This window comes from Engystomops pustulosus, chromosome 6, assembly GCF_040894005.1.
Source record: "Engystomops pustulosus chromosome 6, aEngPut4.maternal, whole genome shotgun sequence".
Taxonomy (NCBI): Eukaryota; Metazoa; Chordata; class Amphibia; order Anura; family Leptodactylidae; genus Engystomops; species Engystomops pustulosus.
In genome coordinates, this window is record NC_092416.1 from 67524872 (window position 1) to 67543055 (window position 18184).

The window sequence follows — 18184 nt, forward strand, 5'->3', positions numbered from 1 at the left end:
GCCAGACCACTTGGTCTTCTGATTAAACCCATTGGGTTTGACTGGAATTTAAGCATTCTTGCTGTGTTGGGAATTGAGTTTATTTTGATATTCTAACAGCCTCATGATCCCCTTCTTACTGATATATATATATATATATATATATATATATATATATATATATATATATATATATATATATATATATGAGGCTACTGAAGTATAGAAATCTGCAATATAGTTCAGTCTCTTTGATTTCTATGTTTTTGAATATCCCAAGGCAGGATCAGCTGACTCACAAATCTAACAACTTATGATACGACAGGCGATTCTTACAAACACAGCTTGTAGGTGTTATCGTAAAAAGAACATAATCACTGGTATAGAGGGAGACAGTCTCACAGAGACACAAGTTTAGAACATGGATTCCAGTGCCCGTAGACATTACCTTGTACATGACTTCGATTCGAGAAAGCATCTAGATGACTATTTTTCAGGTAGACCAGGAATGGTCTTTAAAGATGATTATTTGGTATTTCCCATTGAAAATCTTATGAGAACTTTCACACTGGGTATGTATTTTTCCATGTTTAATTTTTTTGTATACTTTTATTATTGAGCTTGTTCCATCCTTACCAACAGTATCTAAAATTGTCTTAGTACTAAGTTAAATGACTGTAAAAACTTGTTAATTAATATATGTTTATTAGTTCAACTAGTTGTTGGTAAGTGGGAGATAAATCGTGTAACCACACTGCTTATGTCACTTGAACTACTGAGAGCAAAGCAGAGCTTTGGTTATAAAACATGTTGAAGAATATGATGATCATAGAGTTGAGTAAACTAACTCCTTCCTCTCTATAATCTAAAAAAAACTTGAGGATTACAAAGGGGTACTGTAAAATTTTATTTTTATGGGATCTGATATCTGGCAATTTCTGGTTTCCAAATTTATGTTCCTGACATAAACTGACTTATTGCTACTTTGTTTTTGATAACTAGAAGTTAATGCCCTGAATTTATTCTGAAATAAATATAGATATAGATAAAGCTGGGGGGCTGCGCTGGCTATATACTGGGGGGCACATGCTTGCTGCCTATATACTCGGAGGGGGGGCTGTGACCAATGCATTTCCCACCCTAGGCTTAAACTCGAGTCAGTAGGTTTTCACAGTTTTTTGTGTTAAAATTAGGTGTCTCAGCTTATAATTGTGTTGGCTTATACTTTATAGCCTTAACCACACTATAGCTTTAAATTCTCTTTCATACTTTTTAGAGAAATACAGCACCTACACTGCAGAAATCAAGCAATTTCTGATCATGGCAGTGGAATTTTTATTAAAGTATAATTATTTCTCTTTTGATGATAAATTTTTTCTACAAAAGTGCGGAGCATCGATGGGCGGTAAATGTTCCCCTTCCCTAGCAAACATCTATATGGGAAGATGGGAAGAACTCTTCTTGTTCTCAGAATCCAATGTTTTTTCCCCCCATATCAGGTGGTATGGCCGTTATATTGACGACCTACTCCTGATATGGGGGGGCACTACCCAAGAGGCTTTGGATTTTGTCGAGTATATAAATGGGAACGACATGAACTTAAAATTTACTTTTGTTTTGAACTCTAATTCCATGAATTTTTTAGACATCACTCTAAACAGTGGTAGTACCATTACTATTTCCCCCTATTCTAAACCTACGGCCTCCAATTCTACACTTCAAGCAGATTCATGCCACCCAAAACATGTGATTAAAAATATACCTGTAGGGGAACTCATTAGACTTAAAAGGAATTGTACTAGAAATAGCGTTTTTGAGCAAGAGAAGAATAAATTATTTGATAAATTATCAAAAAGACAATACCCCCAGTGGATGTTAAGACGTGCTGACAATAGAGTAAAAAATATTTCTAGATCCAATCTACTAAAAATAGAAAAAGAGAATAAAAGACATCTTAATAAACAAAATCCACCAACCTTCTCTACCACTTTTAGTCTACAGTACCAAAATATCACTTCCATCATAAAAAAACATATTCCGATATTACAAACAGATGAGACACTGTACCCTCTTTTAAACTCGGGAGTACGCTTCACAGCCAAAAAAGCTCCTACCTTGGCAACGCAATTATCCCCAAGCATGTTTTCAAGTATGCGACGAAATAATGAAAACCAACATTGGTTATCAACAAAGGGTTGTTATAAATGCGGTCGCAATACTTGTATAACATGCACACATTTAACCCCTTCTAAATCATTCATGTCAGTAGTTACCGGAGAAGAATACCAAATTAAACGGTACATAAATTGCAACACTTCCTATGTGATCTATCTTATTACCTGCATCTCCTGTAACCTACAGTACGTAGGCTACACTACGAACACATTAAAAACTAGAATACGTAGGCACATCTCTGATGCCTCTAGTAACACTGCAGTCAACATATCAGCTGTATCCCGGCATTTCCGCGACGTTCATGCAGGGAATTGCGGGTCTTGTAAAATAGTAGCAATTGAGGAGGGGATCACAGAAGAGGTCTCCTTAAACGAGAGACCTTCTGGATCTTCCTCCTACAAACTCGCACTCCCACAGGTATGAACAGTCGCCAAGACGTGATTTACTTCTATTAACCATTTTATTCCCATTACCATCATATTTTCTTATTCTGTGTTTAGGAGCAGTGGAGAGATAGGTATTAGTCTAAAATGTTAATTTATTTTGATAAGCAAACTTACCTTTGTATCCATTTGTTCATTCCCTTGTTCCGGAACGGAACTAGTGATCACATGACACTAGATCATTAAGGGAATATAAGTCAGGGTGTCGAACGTACACGCCAAGCCATGATTAAGATGTTTTATTGAAACGCGTAGGCTTTGCCTGCAGTCTGTTTTTTGTTTTGTCCATGTTTCCAATGTGGGATCCTTCCCTATTTTTAATTCATATTGAATAAATTTTGAAGATTTTAAGATACTGCAACAAGAAGCTGGATTTTCGTTTTTCCCTATTTCCATGCTGCTGCTGCAGTTGTCTGAGTCCAACCCGCGGTGTCCAGGTGAGCTGACTTTTCCCCATCTATTGTTTCTTATACTTTATTTGGTCAGCAAGCCAGTGAGTGTGTCATGGGGCTCACCCATGATCCTCGGTGTTCCCCTGGGCCCCTCCGTCCCAGCAGATTGCTTTGCAAGGAGAACAGCTGGGATAAATTACCGCCATGATGCAGTAGTTGAATGACTCCTGTTACCACTCCTGCTAACCCGGCTTGCCGCTGAACCTAGGCTGAGATTTTCTATGCCTACCAAGTTGTTCAGGGACTTTACTCCCTGCACAAAGAACTTATGCCATCTCAGTTTGTCACTGAGCGATCCAAGGTGGCGTTCATCATCAGCCTCCTCTCCGGGAAGGCCCTTGCCTGGGCTACTGTTCTATGGGACAGAGGCGATCCAGTCACGGCTGAACTCTTACTTGAGGCTTTTTCTCTAAGACTTTAGAAAAAGTACATTTTCCATTGCAGAGAGGAATTATTCCATAGGAGATAGAGAACTTCTGGCCATCAAACTTGCCCTGGAAGAATGGCGATATCTCCTGGAGGGAGCTCACTATCCAGTCTGCGTAGATTCAGACCATAAAATGTCCTATATCTCCAGACCGCCCAACGTCTCAACCCTAGGCAAGCCTGTTAGTCGCTCTTCTTTTCATGCTTCAACCTCCTGATCCACTTCTGTCCTGCTGAGAAGAATATAAAGGCTGATGCCCTTTCCTGTGCCTCTGATGTCATGGCAGAGGAACCAGTTCTTTGGCACATTATTGTTATATAATCATTATAGTTATCCTCCTGAACAACTGGTTGTTGCTGCACTGGTGGACCTTCATCAACTACCTTCTGGCAAGACTTATGTCAGACCGGCTTTACAGAAGAAAATTCTGACTTGGGGACATTGCTCACATCTGCCTTGACACCCTGGGGTGCAACGCTCTGTCACCCTCGTGTCCCGATTCTACTGGTGGCCAGATCTGGTCAAGGATGTTCGGGACTTTGTGGCTTCCTGCACTTCCTGTGCCTGGAATATGCAGTCGCATCTCAAGCCTGCCAGTCTCCTTCTTCCGTTGCCAATATCCAGCTGTCCATGGTCCCACGTGGCTATTCACCTGTGATCCTCGCTGTGCCCCTGCGCCACTCTGCTCTGTCTTACCTTACCCAGTTCCTGATTCCCGTCCTGTGGCCATGCACGTGCGTTCCTGTCTCCTAGGGCGTGTGCGCTGGCTTTAAAAGATTTAAAGGGCCAGCACACTGCTAATTGGTGCTGACCCTTTTCAGGAAATGGATAAAGGCCGGCGTCTCCCAGCATTCCCTTCTGGATTTTTGCGCTATATGCCATTGAAAAAGCTGTGACCTGTGTGTTGACCATCTGTTGTGAACTCAGACCTGTTTCTGACCTTGTTCATTTTCTGCCAGCCCTGATTTCTTGCTCCGTAACTGACCTAGAACCATTGGTGCCTGCTTTTACCACATGCCTGTCCCTGACTACGTGATTGCCTGCTGATTCTGTATTTCGACCTTGGCTGCCACCACGTCTGTGGAACTACCTAGTGGCACCACGCTGCAGCAAGACCAACCTGCTTTGTGGCGGGCTCTGGTGACTAAATTAGGGTCCGATGAGTTTGTCTGAATTTCGTAATAAAATTTAATGTGGGATCTGTTCGGGCAGAAGTTAATGGGAACCTGGATTTTAACCCTCTAAAAAGGCTGTAAAATGGGGCTAGTAAGGGCTAGAGGGCTTTAAAATGGTGGAAATAACAAGGCAGTTCTCCTGCCAACACATACTTGAAATAATAAAATAAAAAAATAAACAAATAAGAAATAATAAAGAAATATATTTAACTCTAATAACTCTTCAATAGAGATGAGCAAACACACTCGTCCGAGCTTGATGCTCGTTCGAGCATTAGCGTACTCGTAACTGCTCGTTGCCCGGACGAATACTTCGCCAGCTCGAGAAAATGGCATCTCCCGCCGTTTTGATTTTTGGCGGCCAGAAACAGAGCCAATCACAAGCCATGAGCCTCTGCACTCCACCCAGCATGACGTGGTACCCTTACACGTCGATAGCAGTGGTTGGCTGGCCTGATCAGGTGACCCTGGAATAGACTAGCCCCTGCCTGCGCTGCTCGCATCATTCTCTGTCTGGATGCCGTTAGGGAGAGAGCTGCTGCTGCTGCAGGGATAGCGTTAGGCTGTTATATTAGCTTACAGTTAGGCAGGAGTGAGTCTACAAGAACCCAACAGCCCTTGTTAGGGCTAGAATAGCGTTATATTTATTTATTTTTTGTTTGCTTGTGGCTGGGCTTGCTGGCACTAGTAGTGCAGCTAGTACCATATTGTGAGGAATTTGCAGGGAGACTTGGGAACGTTCTATTTAGCTCTTAGTGACACACATATCCATCTCAAACACCTAAGTGGGACAATTTATTAGGGGTTTGATTGAATTAGGCACAGTCTGACGATTTTTTTTTTTTTTTCAAATCTTAAAGTGACTTAAAATCCAGTTCTTGTGTGCTATCAGTGTAGGTTAGAAACTAGGCATACAAGACCCCAACCGACTTTCTTAGGCCTACAATAGCGTTATATATATATATTTTGTTGATTTGCTTGTGGCTGGCCTTGCTGGCACTAGTAGTGCAGCTAGTACCATATTGTGAGGAATTTGCAGGGAGACTTGCGAACGTTATATTTAGCTCTTAGTGACACACATATCCATTTCAAACACCTAAGTGGGACAATTTATTAGGGGTTTGATTGAATTAGGCACAGTCTGACGATTTTTTTTTTTTTCAAAACTTAAAGTGACTTAAAATCCAGTTCTTGTGTGCTATCAGTGTAGGTTAGAAACTAGGCATACAAGGACCCAACCGACTTTCTTAGGCCTACAATAGCGTTATATATATATATATATATATATATATATATATATATATATATATATATATATATATATTGTTGATTTGCTTGTGGCTGGCCTTGTTGGCACTAGTAGTGCAGCTAGTACCATATTGTGACGAATTTGAAGGGAGTCTTGCGAACGTTCTGTATAGCTCTTAGTGACACACATATGCATCTCAAACACCTAAGTGGGAAAATTTATTAGGAGTTTTATTGAATTAGGCAAAGTCTGCTTTTTCTTTTCTTTTTTTTTTTTTATAACTAAAAGTCATCAGGCACAGCACAAAATCCTGTTATGTGCTGTCAGTGTAGGTTAGAAACTAGCCATAGCAATAGGATAGCATCGTTTTCTTAAAAAAACAAAAACACAAAAAAACACAAAAAAACCACAAAAAAAATTTACAGTTTACACTTTAATTTTGAAAATGTTGAACCCGAGGGCTAGGTGTAGAGGACGAGGGCGTCCCACTACTGCAGGGGTCAGAGGCCGTGGTCCTGGGCGGGGTGAGACACCACCTGCTGATGAGGGAGCAGGGGAACGCCGCAGAGCTACACTCCCTAGGTTCATGTCTCAAGTTACTGGGACCCGTGGTAGAGCACTGTTGAGGCCAGAACAGTGCGAAGAGGTGATGTCGTGGATTGCGGACAATGCTTCTAGCCATTTGTTCCACGCAGTCCACCCATGTCACCGAAATCAGCACTCCTCCACCTCAGCCTCCTTCCCCCCAGTCTGCCCCCTCCCAGAAAAATTTGGCATTTGAACCAGCATACTCTGAGGAACTGTTTTCTGGACCCTTTCCAGAGTCACAAACCACTTTCCGATGCCCAGGTTTTCCACCGGTCGCAGTCTGTGGGTGATGATGACATTGTTGACGTAGTGGAAGAATTGTGTAAAGAGGTGTCGGACGATGAGGAGACACGGTGTCAGACAGTGGTGAAGTTGTTGTCAGGGCAGGAAGTCCGAGGGGGGAGCAGACTGAGGGATCGGAGGATGATGAGGTGACAGACCCAGGCTGGGTTGATAGGCCGGGTGAACACAGTGCTTCTGAGACGGAGGAGAGTCCTCGACGAGAACAGGTTGGAAGAGGCAGTGGTGGGGCCAGACGGAGAGGCAGGGCCAGAGCTGGTGCATCAGTGCCAAATGTTTCACGTAGTAAAGCTCCCGTGGCGAGGGCTAGATTTTTGCAAGTCTGGAGGTTCTTTAAAGAAACACCGGATGACCGACGGACTGTGGTGTGCAACCTGTGCCACACCAGGATCAGCAGGGGTTCCTCCACTACCAGCTTAACCACCACCACCATACTGGTGCAGGCATATGAATGCTAAACACCCCACTCAATGGAACCAAGGCCGTTCACCTCCAGCCGGGCACACCACTGCTCCTTCCCCTGTGTAAGCCCCCTGCCCAGGACCTCGGCCCAAACACCTCCCGTGCGAAAACCCCATCTTCGCCTCCACGATCCTCCACAGCATCCACCAATGTCTCCAGGCACAGCGTTCAGATCTCCATACCCCAGACGCTGGAGCGCAAGAGGAAGTATAGTGCAACCCACCCACACGCCTAAGCCCTCAACGTCCACATCTCCAAACTACTTAGCCTGGAGATGCTGCCCTATAGGCTGGTAGAGAACGAGGCCTTTCGCAACCTCATGGCGGCGGCCGCCCCTCGGTATTCGGTCCCCAGCCGCCACTACTTTTCCCGATGTGCCGTCCCAGCCCTGCACCAGCACGTGCCAGAGAACATCATCCGTGCCCTGACCAACGCCGATTCTGACAAGGTCCACCTGACCACGGACACGTGGACGAGTGCTGCCGGGCAGGGCCACTATGTATCGCTGACAGCACATTGGGTTAACTTGGTGGAGGCTGGGACCGAGTGTGACCATGGGGCTGCTCATATACTGCCGACGCTGAGGATTGCGGGGCCTACCTCGGTCCAGAACTCTCAGGCCTACTATGCCTCCTCCTCCTCCCACCCCTCCTCCACCTCCTCCTCCGAATTACCATCCGTGGGCATGGCGCCATCAGTCGGTAGCTCTAGGCACAGCAGCAGTGCCGTCGCTAAGCGACATCAGGCGGTGCTCAAAGTGTTGAGCCTAGGCGATAAAAGGCACAGCGCCCAAGAGCTATTACAGGGCATCACGGCACAGACTGATCTGTGGCTGGCACCGCTGAACCTGAAGCCAGGCATGGTTGTGTGTGACAACGGTTTTAACTTGGTGGCGGCTCTGCAACTCGGAAGACTGACACATGTGCCATGCCTGGCCCATGTGTTAAATCTCATAGTTCAGCGGTTCCTCAAGACATACCCCAATCTGTCTGATTTGCTCATGAAGGTGCGCCGCATCTGTGCGCATTTCAGGAAGTCCAGCACAGATGCTGCCACTCTCAGGGCAGCGCAGCGCCGCCTCCAACTGCCCGCTCACCGACTGTTGTGCGACGTGCCCACAAGGTGGAATTCAACATTAAACATGTTATCCAGAGTTTACCAGCAGCGCAGAGCGATTGTAGACTGCCAGATGTCAACTTCTACCAGAACTGGTAGTCAGGTCAGTCAGCTTCCTCAAGTCTACAATGAGGAGTGGACGTGGATGTCTGATATCTGTCAGGTGCTGAGTAACTTTGAGGAGTCAACACAGATGGTCAGTGGCGATGCCGCCATCATCAGCCTCACCATCCCGCTGCTTGGCCTGTTGAAAAACTCTCTGGCCAGCATAAAGTCAGAAGCTTTGCTCTCGTCACAAGAGACGGGGGAAGAAGATTCCCTTGTTGATAGCCAAAGTACCCTCAGGTCTATTTCTCAACGCATATTGGAGGAGGATGAGGAGGAAGAGGAGGAGAATGTTGGCGAGACAGAAGAGGGGAGTATTGCTCAAACCTTCACTGTTCAGCTTGTATGGGCAGAAGAAGAGGAGTTGGAGGAGTTGGAGGAGGAGAAGGTGGACAGTCAGGCCAGTGAGGGGAGTGAATTCTTGCGAGTTGGGACTGTGGCGCATATGGCAGATTTCATGCTAGGCTGCCTATCCTGTGACCCTCGCGTTCAAAGAATTTATTCCAGCACCGATTACTGGGTATTCACTCTCCTGGACCCACGGTACAAGCAAAATCTTTCCACTCTCATCCCTGGAGAGGAAAGGAGTGTGAGAATGCATGAATACCAGCAGGCCCTGGTGCACAAGCTGAAACAGTATTTCCCTTCTGACAGCGCTAGCGGCAGAGGGCGTACTTGTGCGGGACAAGTAGCGAGGGAGAGTAGGCGAGCAGGCAGCTTGTCCAGCACTGGCAGGGGTACGCTTTACAAGGCCTTTGCCAGTTTTATGTCACCCCAGCAAGACACTGTCACCTGTCCCCAGTCTCGGCAGAGTAGGGCTGATCTTTACAGAAAGATGGTGAGGGAGTACGTAGCTGACCATACCATCGTCCTAAATGATCACACAGCTCCCTACAACTACTGGGTTTCAAAGCTGGACATGTGGCACGAACTGGCGTACGCCTTGGAGGTTCTTGCCTGCCCTCCCGCTATCGTGTTGTCTGAGCGGGTTTTCAGTGCAGCTGGTGGCATCATCACCGATAAGCGTACACGCCTGTCGGCTGACAGCGCTAACAGGCTGACGCTTGTCAAGATAAATAAAGCCTGGATTTCTCAGGATTTCCATTCTCCACCAGGTGAAAGAAGCTCAACCTGAATAATGTATGCACTCCTCCTCCTAATTTTTCTCCTTCTCCTCCTCTTTGTACACTAAAGCATAGGAAACTGGCTATTTTTTGCCAAGGCCAACTGGCTCTAGCTATAGTACTCTATGTATTTAATTTTTCTGGAGGGCCACCTACCCGGTCCTCTGTTTTAAACCATTTTTGGGAGTGCCACATACAGGCACTCAATCTATTAAATTTTTCTGGAGGACCACCTACCTGCTCCTCTGGTTTGAAAACTTTTTTGGACTGCCACATACAGGCACTATCCAATTTTAATTGTCTCCATAGCAGCCTCCACACGTCGTATTTATAGCGGCCTCCACACGTTGTCTCCATTGCTACCTACACACATCATCTCCATAGCTGTCTCCCAAAGTCGTCCATATAGTTGCCTCCATACATCGTCCCCTGTGTCAGGCAGAATTTTGGGTTGTTTTCATGTCTTCCACATCAAACTTGTTAACTTTGTTGCCACCCTGCTGTGTTATCCACAAAATATACTGGAAAACTTTTATCATTTACCAATATTTTTTCAGCGCTTCTTACGCATCTGTTTACATTCCCCTCACCCGCCATAACCAAAACTTATAAGAACACTACTACACTTGATCTTATACAAAAAGTTCTTAGAAGTGCTGTTTGGGGAGGAGCCGAGAGACAGGGGCTTGGACAGGGGAAAGCTCGCCTGGCAGCGGACCGCCAGCTCCATCCAAAGATCCAACTAACATAGTTTTAACTGCAGCACTTTTAATCTACTACTACTTTACTGCCTCCATACATCGTCCCCTTATCAAGCGAGCTGTGTCAGGCAGAATTTTCGGGTGTTTCACCAGATATATAATGGAACTCGGCGCATCTGTCGCCGCCATGCTGTAGACCTGAAGTTGCAAGCATAGCAGCGCAATATGGATGCCCCATACTGTCGCTCTTAATCATGGAACCATTTCCGAAAAAACTATTAAAAATAGAACCGCTATGCTATTCCATTATTCCTAGATGGAATATTAAAACGACCCCGGCTGCTTTGAAAATTATAATTTTTTCAAAGTAAACGCTTCTGGCCCCCAGGCCAATTTTGGGTGGGGAGGAGCCGAGAGACAGGGGCTTGGACAGGCGAAAGCTCGCCTGGCAGCGGACCGCCAGCTCCATCCCAAGATTATGCAGCCTCAGAGGCATCCATGCATACTGCCTCTGCTGTTTCCTGTCCATTTCGCCTCCACGATCCTCCACAGCGTCCACCAATGTCTCCATGCGCAACTTTCAACTCTCTATACCCCAGACGCTGGAGCGCGAGAGGATATACAGCACATCATCCCCTTATCAAACGAGCTGTGTCAGGCAGAATTTTCGGGTGTTTCACCAGATACATAATGGAACTCGGCCCATCTGTCGCCGCCATGCTGGAGACCTGAAGTTGCAATCATAGCAGCGCAATATGGATGCTCCATACTGTCGCTCTTAATCATTGAACCATTTCCGAAAAAACTATTAAAAATAGAACCACTATGCTATTCTATTATTCCTAGATGAAATATTCAAACGACCCCGCCTGCTTTGAAAATTATAATTCGTTCAAAGTAAACGCTTCTGGCCCCCAGGCCCATTTTGGGTGGGGAGGAGCAGAGAGACATGGGCTTGGACAGGCGAAAGCTGGCCTGGCAGCGGACCGCCAGCTCCATCCCAAGATTAGGCAGCCTCAGAGGCATCCATGCATACTGCCCCTGCTGTTTCCTGTCCATTTCGCCTCCACGATCCTCCACAGCGTCCACCAATGTCTCCATGCGCAACTTTCAACTCTCTATACCCCAGACGCTGGAGCGCGAGAGGATATATAGCACATCATCCCCTTATCAAACGAGCTGTGTCAGGCAGAATTTTCGGGTGTTTCACCATATACATAATGGAACTCGGCGCATCTGTCGCCGCCATGCTGGAGACCTGAAGTTTCAATCATAGAAGCAATATGGATGCCCCATACTGTCACTCTTAATCATGGAAGTCGTCTCCATGGCTGCCTCCACATGTCGTCCCCTTATCAAACGAGCTGTGTCAGGCTAATTTTTCGGGTGTTTCACCAGATACGTTATGGAACTTGGTCACTATGTCGCCACCATGCTGTGTTATCGACTAAATATACCGTCAACCTTTTGTTCACATAGGAAATCATTTCAGCACTTCTTGCTCACCTTCTTTGGTTCCTCTCTGCCACCCATTGGTTTGAAGCCTGAGTCCATTTAGGGTATGTCGCCATGACACTCTCTAGCCTGCCGCTGCCTCTGCATGCCGTCTTCTATAGTGTCAGCGTCAATTATTGGATGTTTTAGATGCTATCTATCCTCATTCGGTCACTCTGTCATGGCCATGCTGTTGCCCATAATTTTGGCATAATGGTGCGATTAAGCAGTCTCAGAGGCATCCATGCATGCTGCCCCTGCTGTTTGCTGTCCATTTCCGTGTTGTTTCCATAATTTTCTGAGGTTTCCAGGAGTTTGGCCAAGCTTCCCTGTGCAGACCCTTGGTCCTCTTGAAAAATGCTCGAGTCTCCCATTAACTTCAATGGGGTTCGTTATTCGAGTCGAGCACTCGAGCATCGGGAAAAGTTTGTCTCGAATAACGAGCACCCAAGCATTTTAGTGCTCGCTCATCTCTACTCTTCAACTTTAGTCTGCAGCAACATCTTTTGATGTAACTGCAGTCTTTCCTGCTCCTGCACTAATCAAGAGAGCTGGATCGCGGCTCCTGCTGTCAGACCCTAGGGAGAAGGTAGAAGTGACTTATTACCGCTTTTGCCTCCTCCTTTCTTCATTGCGCTGAAGTATCAGAGAACATTTCAGTATTTTGTTTTCCGGTTCAGGGAAAATCATGGCCCACAAAACATTTACAGTATGGGAGGTGTACAGGCGGACTTCTGACCCCACATGGATGGGTGACCACCAGTAATTATGTCCTTTATGGCATAATTGGGCAACACTTTCCAGGAGAAGTTTCCCAAACTACAAAAAGGGGAAGGAATCAAAAAAGGTGCAGGATTTGCTCTAAAAAGGTATAAAATAGAAATCTATATACCAGTGTTACACACGTATTAGACTCTATTATACCTGCCTGAATATTTTTTTTTATCATTTATTAAATGGATGCTTTGCGTTGATGTACTCTACAGAGCTTATACATAAAGCCGCATGCAGCACCTTCCGTTCTGCAGCATGCCCTGACAGTAGATTATTGCCACAAATTGCATGTTGCCAGGGCCAGTTTTAGACAAAGTGGGGCCCCAAAATAAAACCATAATAAAATCTTATGACCAGTCACAGTCATCAAGAGGCTCCCTTTAGTATGGTAAAACAAATTTGTAATTTTGGAGAATTTTATAGGAGATAGATCATAGGGAGATTGATGGGCAGCATGGTGGCTCAGTCATTAGCACTACAGCCTTGCAGCGCTGGTCAACATCTGCAAAGAGTTTGTATGTTCTCTCTGTGTTTGCGTGGGTTTCCTCCGGGTCCGCCGGTTTCGTCCCACACTTCAAAAAATTACTAGTAGGGTGATTAGACTGTGAGGCCCATTGGGGACAGGGACCGATATTTTCTGAAAGTAGACACTTGCCCCATTTTCAAAATTGCATCAAAGAGTTTATAGACATAGGTGCCTTCATGCAATTTTGATTCAAACTGAAACATTTTATAAAAAATACTTAAAATTTGACTTTGATGGCAAAAAATGTGTTCCAAACAGAAAATATTTACCTTCACATCTCCTAAATGTAATAGATGGACATGTGTAGAGTTCACAAAAGTGCCCTATTGATATATTCGCATAAATAAATCCACATAATATCACTAAAACTGTAATATCTAGTAATCTGCTTTTCAGCTAGAAATATTAGGACAGTCACAACCTGCAAAATAAATAAATAAATCTGCAATAAAACAGAATAAAACAGTAAAGGTGCCATAAAACCAATATAATTTTGAAAGCAGACAACCAGGCGATGCATTTGGCAATTAACATTAAAAATTTCCTCTAAAATATATACAAATCCAGAATACTTATATAAAGAAAATACACGTTCCTAAAACAGTAAGATGTGAGGAGATCATACAGACCCCACATGTGTACAGTATATTCACCAAAATATGCAGCAAAGGGAACTGCAGAAAATTGCACTGAGCTTCACACAGATTTATCATTGTTTGCTCCCTTACACAATGGTAGCCCAAATAAATAACTATAAATCCATAAACCAAGCTAATGAGATAAGAAAAGTCACTTTTAGATGTGCACCATTGTATTATCTGCGCAATTATCACAAAATAAAAGGCAATAAGAGAGAAAGTGTGTTCTTAGATAGTACTCCATAGAGAATGGTTAAAAACATGACTTTAGTTGATATCATCCCTTCTCAAAATGTAGTAACTAGAGATGAGCGAGCACTAAAATGCTTGAGTGCTCGTTATTCGAGTCAAACTTTTTCCGATGCTCGAGTGCTCGTTTCGAATAACGAACCCCATTGAAGTCAATGGGAGACTCGAGCATTTTTCAAGGGGACCAAGGCTCTGCACAGTGAAGCTTGGACAAAAACCTGGAAACCTCAGAAAATGAGGAACACCACGGAAATTGACAGGAAACAGCAGGGGCAGCATGCATGGATGTCTCTGAGGCTGCCTTATCACATTATGCCAAAATTATGGGCAACAGCATGGAGATGACAGAGTGACCGAGTGAGGCGAGATAGCATCTAAAACACCCATTAATTGAACCTGACACTATAGGGGACGGCACGCGGAGGCAGCGGCAGCAGCGGCAGGCTAGAGAGTGGCATGGCGACATAGCCCAAAAGGACTCAGGCTTCAAATCAATTTAAAAAATTCATTTTGGCGAGGATAACGTGTAGCACTGTACATATCAGTATTTGGCCTGGTTATGGTGGCAGAGAGGAACCAAAGGAGGTGAGCAAGAAGCGCTGTAATGATTTCCTATGTGAACAAAAGGTTGAAGGAATATTTAGTCGATAACACAGCATGGCAGCGACAGAGTGACCAAGTTCCATAATGTATCTGGTGAAACACCCAAAAAATGAGCCTGACACAGCTCATTTGTTAAGGGGACGACATGTGGAGGCAGCTATGGAGACGACTCTTGGAGGCAGCTATGGAGACGACATGTGGAGGCTGCTATGGAGACAATGTCTGGTGGTAGCTATGGAGACAACGTGTGGAGGCAGCTATGGAGACGACATGTGGAGGCTGCAATGGAGACAAAATGTGGAGGCAGCTATGGAGACGGCGTGTGGAGGCTGCTATGGAGACGGTGTCTGGAGGCTACTATGGAAATGACGTGTAGAGGCAGCTATCGAGACGACGTGTGGAGGCTCCTATGGAGACGGCGTCTGGAGGCTGCTATGGAGACGACATGTGGAGGCAGCTATCGAGACGACGTGTGGAGGCTGCTATGGAGAAGACGTGTGGAGGCATGGGGGGGGGGGATGCACACTCAGTCATACAGCTTTGCATCCATTGTCAAAATGAGACCCATATAAAACACCAAAAAATCACAGCCGGTAAAACACCCGAAAATGTAGCCTGACACAGCTCGTTGCTAAGGGGACGACGTGTGGAGGCAGCTATCCAGACGACGTGTGATTGCAGCTATCGAGACGTGTGGAGGCTGCTATGTGGACGATGTGTAGAGGCAGTGGGGACGGTTATGGCAACCGAGGTGAACGTAAGGAGGTGAGAAAAGAGGACCTGGGGGCCCGAAGCGTTTACTTTGAAAAATGTATCATTTTCAAAGCAGGCGGGGTCAATTGAATACTTCATCTACAAATAAAGGTATAGCATTGCGGTTCTATTTTTTTTTTTTGGAAATGGTTCCATGATTAAGAGCGACGGTATGGGGCATCCAGCATGGATGTCACCAGCATGGCGGCGACAGATGGGCCGAGTTCCATTACGTATCTGGTGAAACGGGGACGATGTATGGAGGCAGCTATGTGGACGACGTGTAGAGGCAGCGGCCGCAGCCTCAGGCTGGCAATTGTCCAGGCAACATAACCAGAGTGTACTCCGGCTACAAACAGCATTTCTAAAAACCTTTTGTGTACGATCAAGTGTAGCACTGTTCTTATAAGTATTTGGCTTGTTATGGGGGGGAGGGGAACGTAAAGAGATGCGCAAGTAGCTCTGTAATAATATCCTTCATAGATAAAAGTTTGGCGGTTTATTTTGTGGATAACACAGCAGGGTGGCAACAAAGTTAACAAGGTTGATGTGGAAGCCGTTAAAACAACCCAAAATTTTGCAGGACACAGCTCATTTGCTAAGGGGACGACGTGTGGAGGCAGCTAGGGGGATGATGTGTGGAGGCATGTGGGGGGGAGACGCGCACTCAGTCATCCAGCTTTGCATGCATTGTGAAAATGAGTGACCCATTTAAAATGCCAGAAAATCACAGCCGGTAAAACACTCGAAAATTTAGCCTGACACAGCTCATTTGCTAAGGGGACGACGTGTGGAGGCAGCTATGGAGTCGACTTTTGGAGGCAGCTATGGAGACGACGTGTGGAGGCAGCAATGGAGACAACATGTGGAGGCAGCAATGGAGACAATGGGGGTCATTTACTAAGGGCCCGATTAGCGTTTTCCCGACGTGTTACCCGAAAATTTCCGATTTGCACCGATTTTCCCTGTATTGCCTCGGGATTTTGGCGCACGTGATCGGATTTTGGCGCATCGGCGCTGGCATGCACGCAATGGAAATTGGGGGCGTGGCCGAACGAAAACCTGATGGATTCGGAAAAACCGCCATATTTAAAAAAAAAAAAATGTGTTGCGAAAATTGCACTTACCTTCACTCAGCCTGGCTCGGTGTATTCCAATGCGTTCCGATGCTCTTCAGCGCAGCAGCGACATCTGGTGGACGGCGGAGGAACTACCTTAGTGAATCCCGGCTGGACCCGAATCCACCGCAGGGAACGCGCCGCTGGATCGCTAATGGACAGGGTAAGTAAATTTGCCCCAAAGTGTGGAGGCATCTATAAAAATGACGTGTGGAGGCAGCTATAAAGTCGAAGTGTGGAGGCAGCTATAAAGACGACTTGTGGAGGCTGCTATGGAGACAATTAAATTTGGATAGTGCCTGTATGTGGCAGTCCAAAAAAGTTTTCAAAACAGAGGACCGGGTAGGTGGCCCTCCAGAAAAATTAAATACATACAGTACTATAGCTAGAGCCAGTTGGCCCTGGCAAAAAATAGCTAGTGTACAAAGAGGAGGAGAAGGAGGAAAATGAGGAGGAGGAGTGCATACATGAGAATTATTCAGGTTGAGCTGCTTTCACCTGGTGGAGAATGGAAATCATGAGAAATCCAGGCTTTATTCATCTTGATAAGCGTCAGCCTGTCAGCGCTGTCAGCGTGTATGCTTATCGGTGATGATGCCACCAGCTGCACTGAAAACCCGCTCTGACAACACGCTAGCGCCAGGGCAGGCAAGAACCTCCAAGGCGTACAGCTCCAGTCGGGGCCAGATGTCCACCTTTTTTTTTTTTTTAAGTTTTCATTGAAAAATTCTAATTAGCATGTACATTACAAATCCTCAATATACATATATACAACAGGAACCATATAAGTTACACATTATTGCACATATAACTGTAGTGACTTCAACACATATAATACCCATACCTCCCCCCTACCCTCCCACCCTCTCCACCTCCCACCCTGCGAAGGGGATGGGGGGGATCGAGGAATGAGCCGAGGAAAAAAATCACCAGGGAAAAGAAAAAAAAAAAAAAAAAAGAGAAAAAGTAGAAAATGCTTTTTAATTGAGGGAACTCCTATCTTATATATCCACACACCAAACCCTCTTCCATTTTTCTATAAATCCGCCCCTTTCGCAGTAAGTTTCTCATAGCTTTTACATTTTTGTACCTCTGTCATAATTTCTCCGTAAGACGGGATTTCTGCGCTACCCCACTTCCTCGCAATGATCAATCTAGCCAGGAAGAGAAGTTTATGAGCTATCAGCCTTTTCCTACACTCTTCTCTCTCCAAGTCAATGAGACTAAATTGTACCATCCTATGGTTCCAAGACTGAGAGGACAATCCATTACCCTTATAGCACAATTTCCAGTGCTCTTCTGATATCTCTCCCACTTTCCTGTGCCATTTACTCCTTGAGGGATGAACCACCCCTTTCACAAACCCGTGCATAATATATTAAAATACATCTCTGAAGTCACCTTCTTCCTTTGACTCATACTTATCAAAAATTCTATTCCTACATCCGTGCATATCGTGAATCTATCTTTACCCAGCACCGCATTAAATGCATGGTGCAGCATCATGAACCGAAGAACACTCGAATCCAACCCTATGAAGCGATTCAAAATAGTCGCATAGTTGAGACCTATCCAAAATTTGTGAAAAAAAAAACCAGACCCCTTCTTAAACCAATGCTCACTATCCGGAATAGATTTAAATTCTTCAAAGTGAAAATTCTCCCATATTGGGGTGAACCACAAAATACCCTTTATACCCTTTAACTTTTTATATGTCTCCCAACACTTTTCCA

General features: G+C 45.2%; 1 protein-coding gene across 1 annotated transcript in view; it reads left to right on the plus strand.

Moving 5' to 3' along the window:
• Nucleotides 1–327: 327 nt before the first annotated feature.
• Nucleotides 328–18184, plus strand: part of LOC140135214 (nicotinamide N-methyltransferase-like) — a 39468-nt gene continuing 21611 nt past the window's right edge. The window contains exon 1 of the mRNA XM_072156385.1: nucleotides 328–551. Coding sequence (XP_072012486.1) covers nucleotides 401–551 — 151 coding nt within the window. The 5' untranslated portion in view covers nucleotides 328–400. The remainder of the gene's footprint in view (nucleotides 552–18184) is intronic.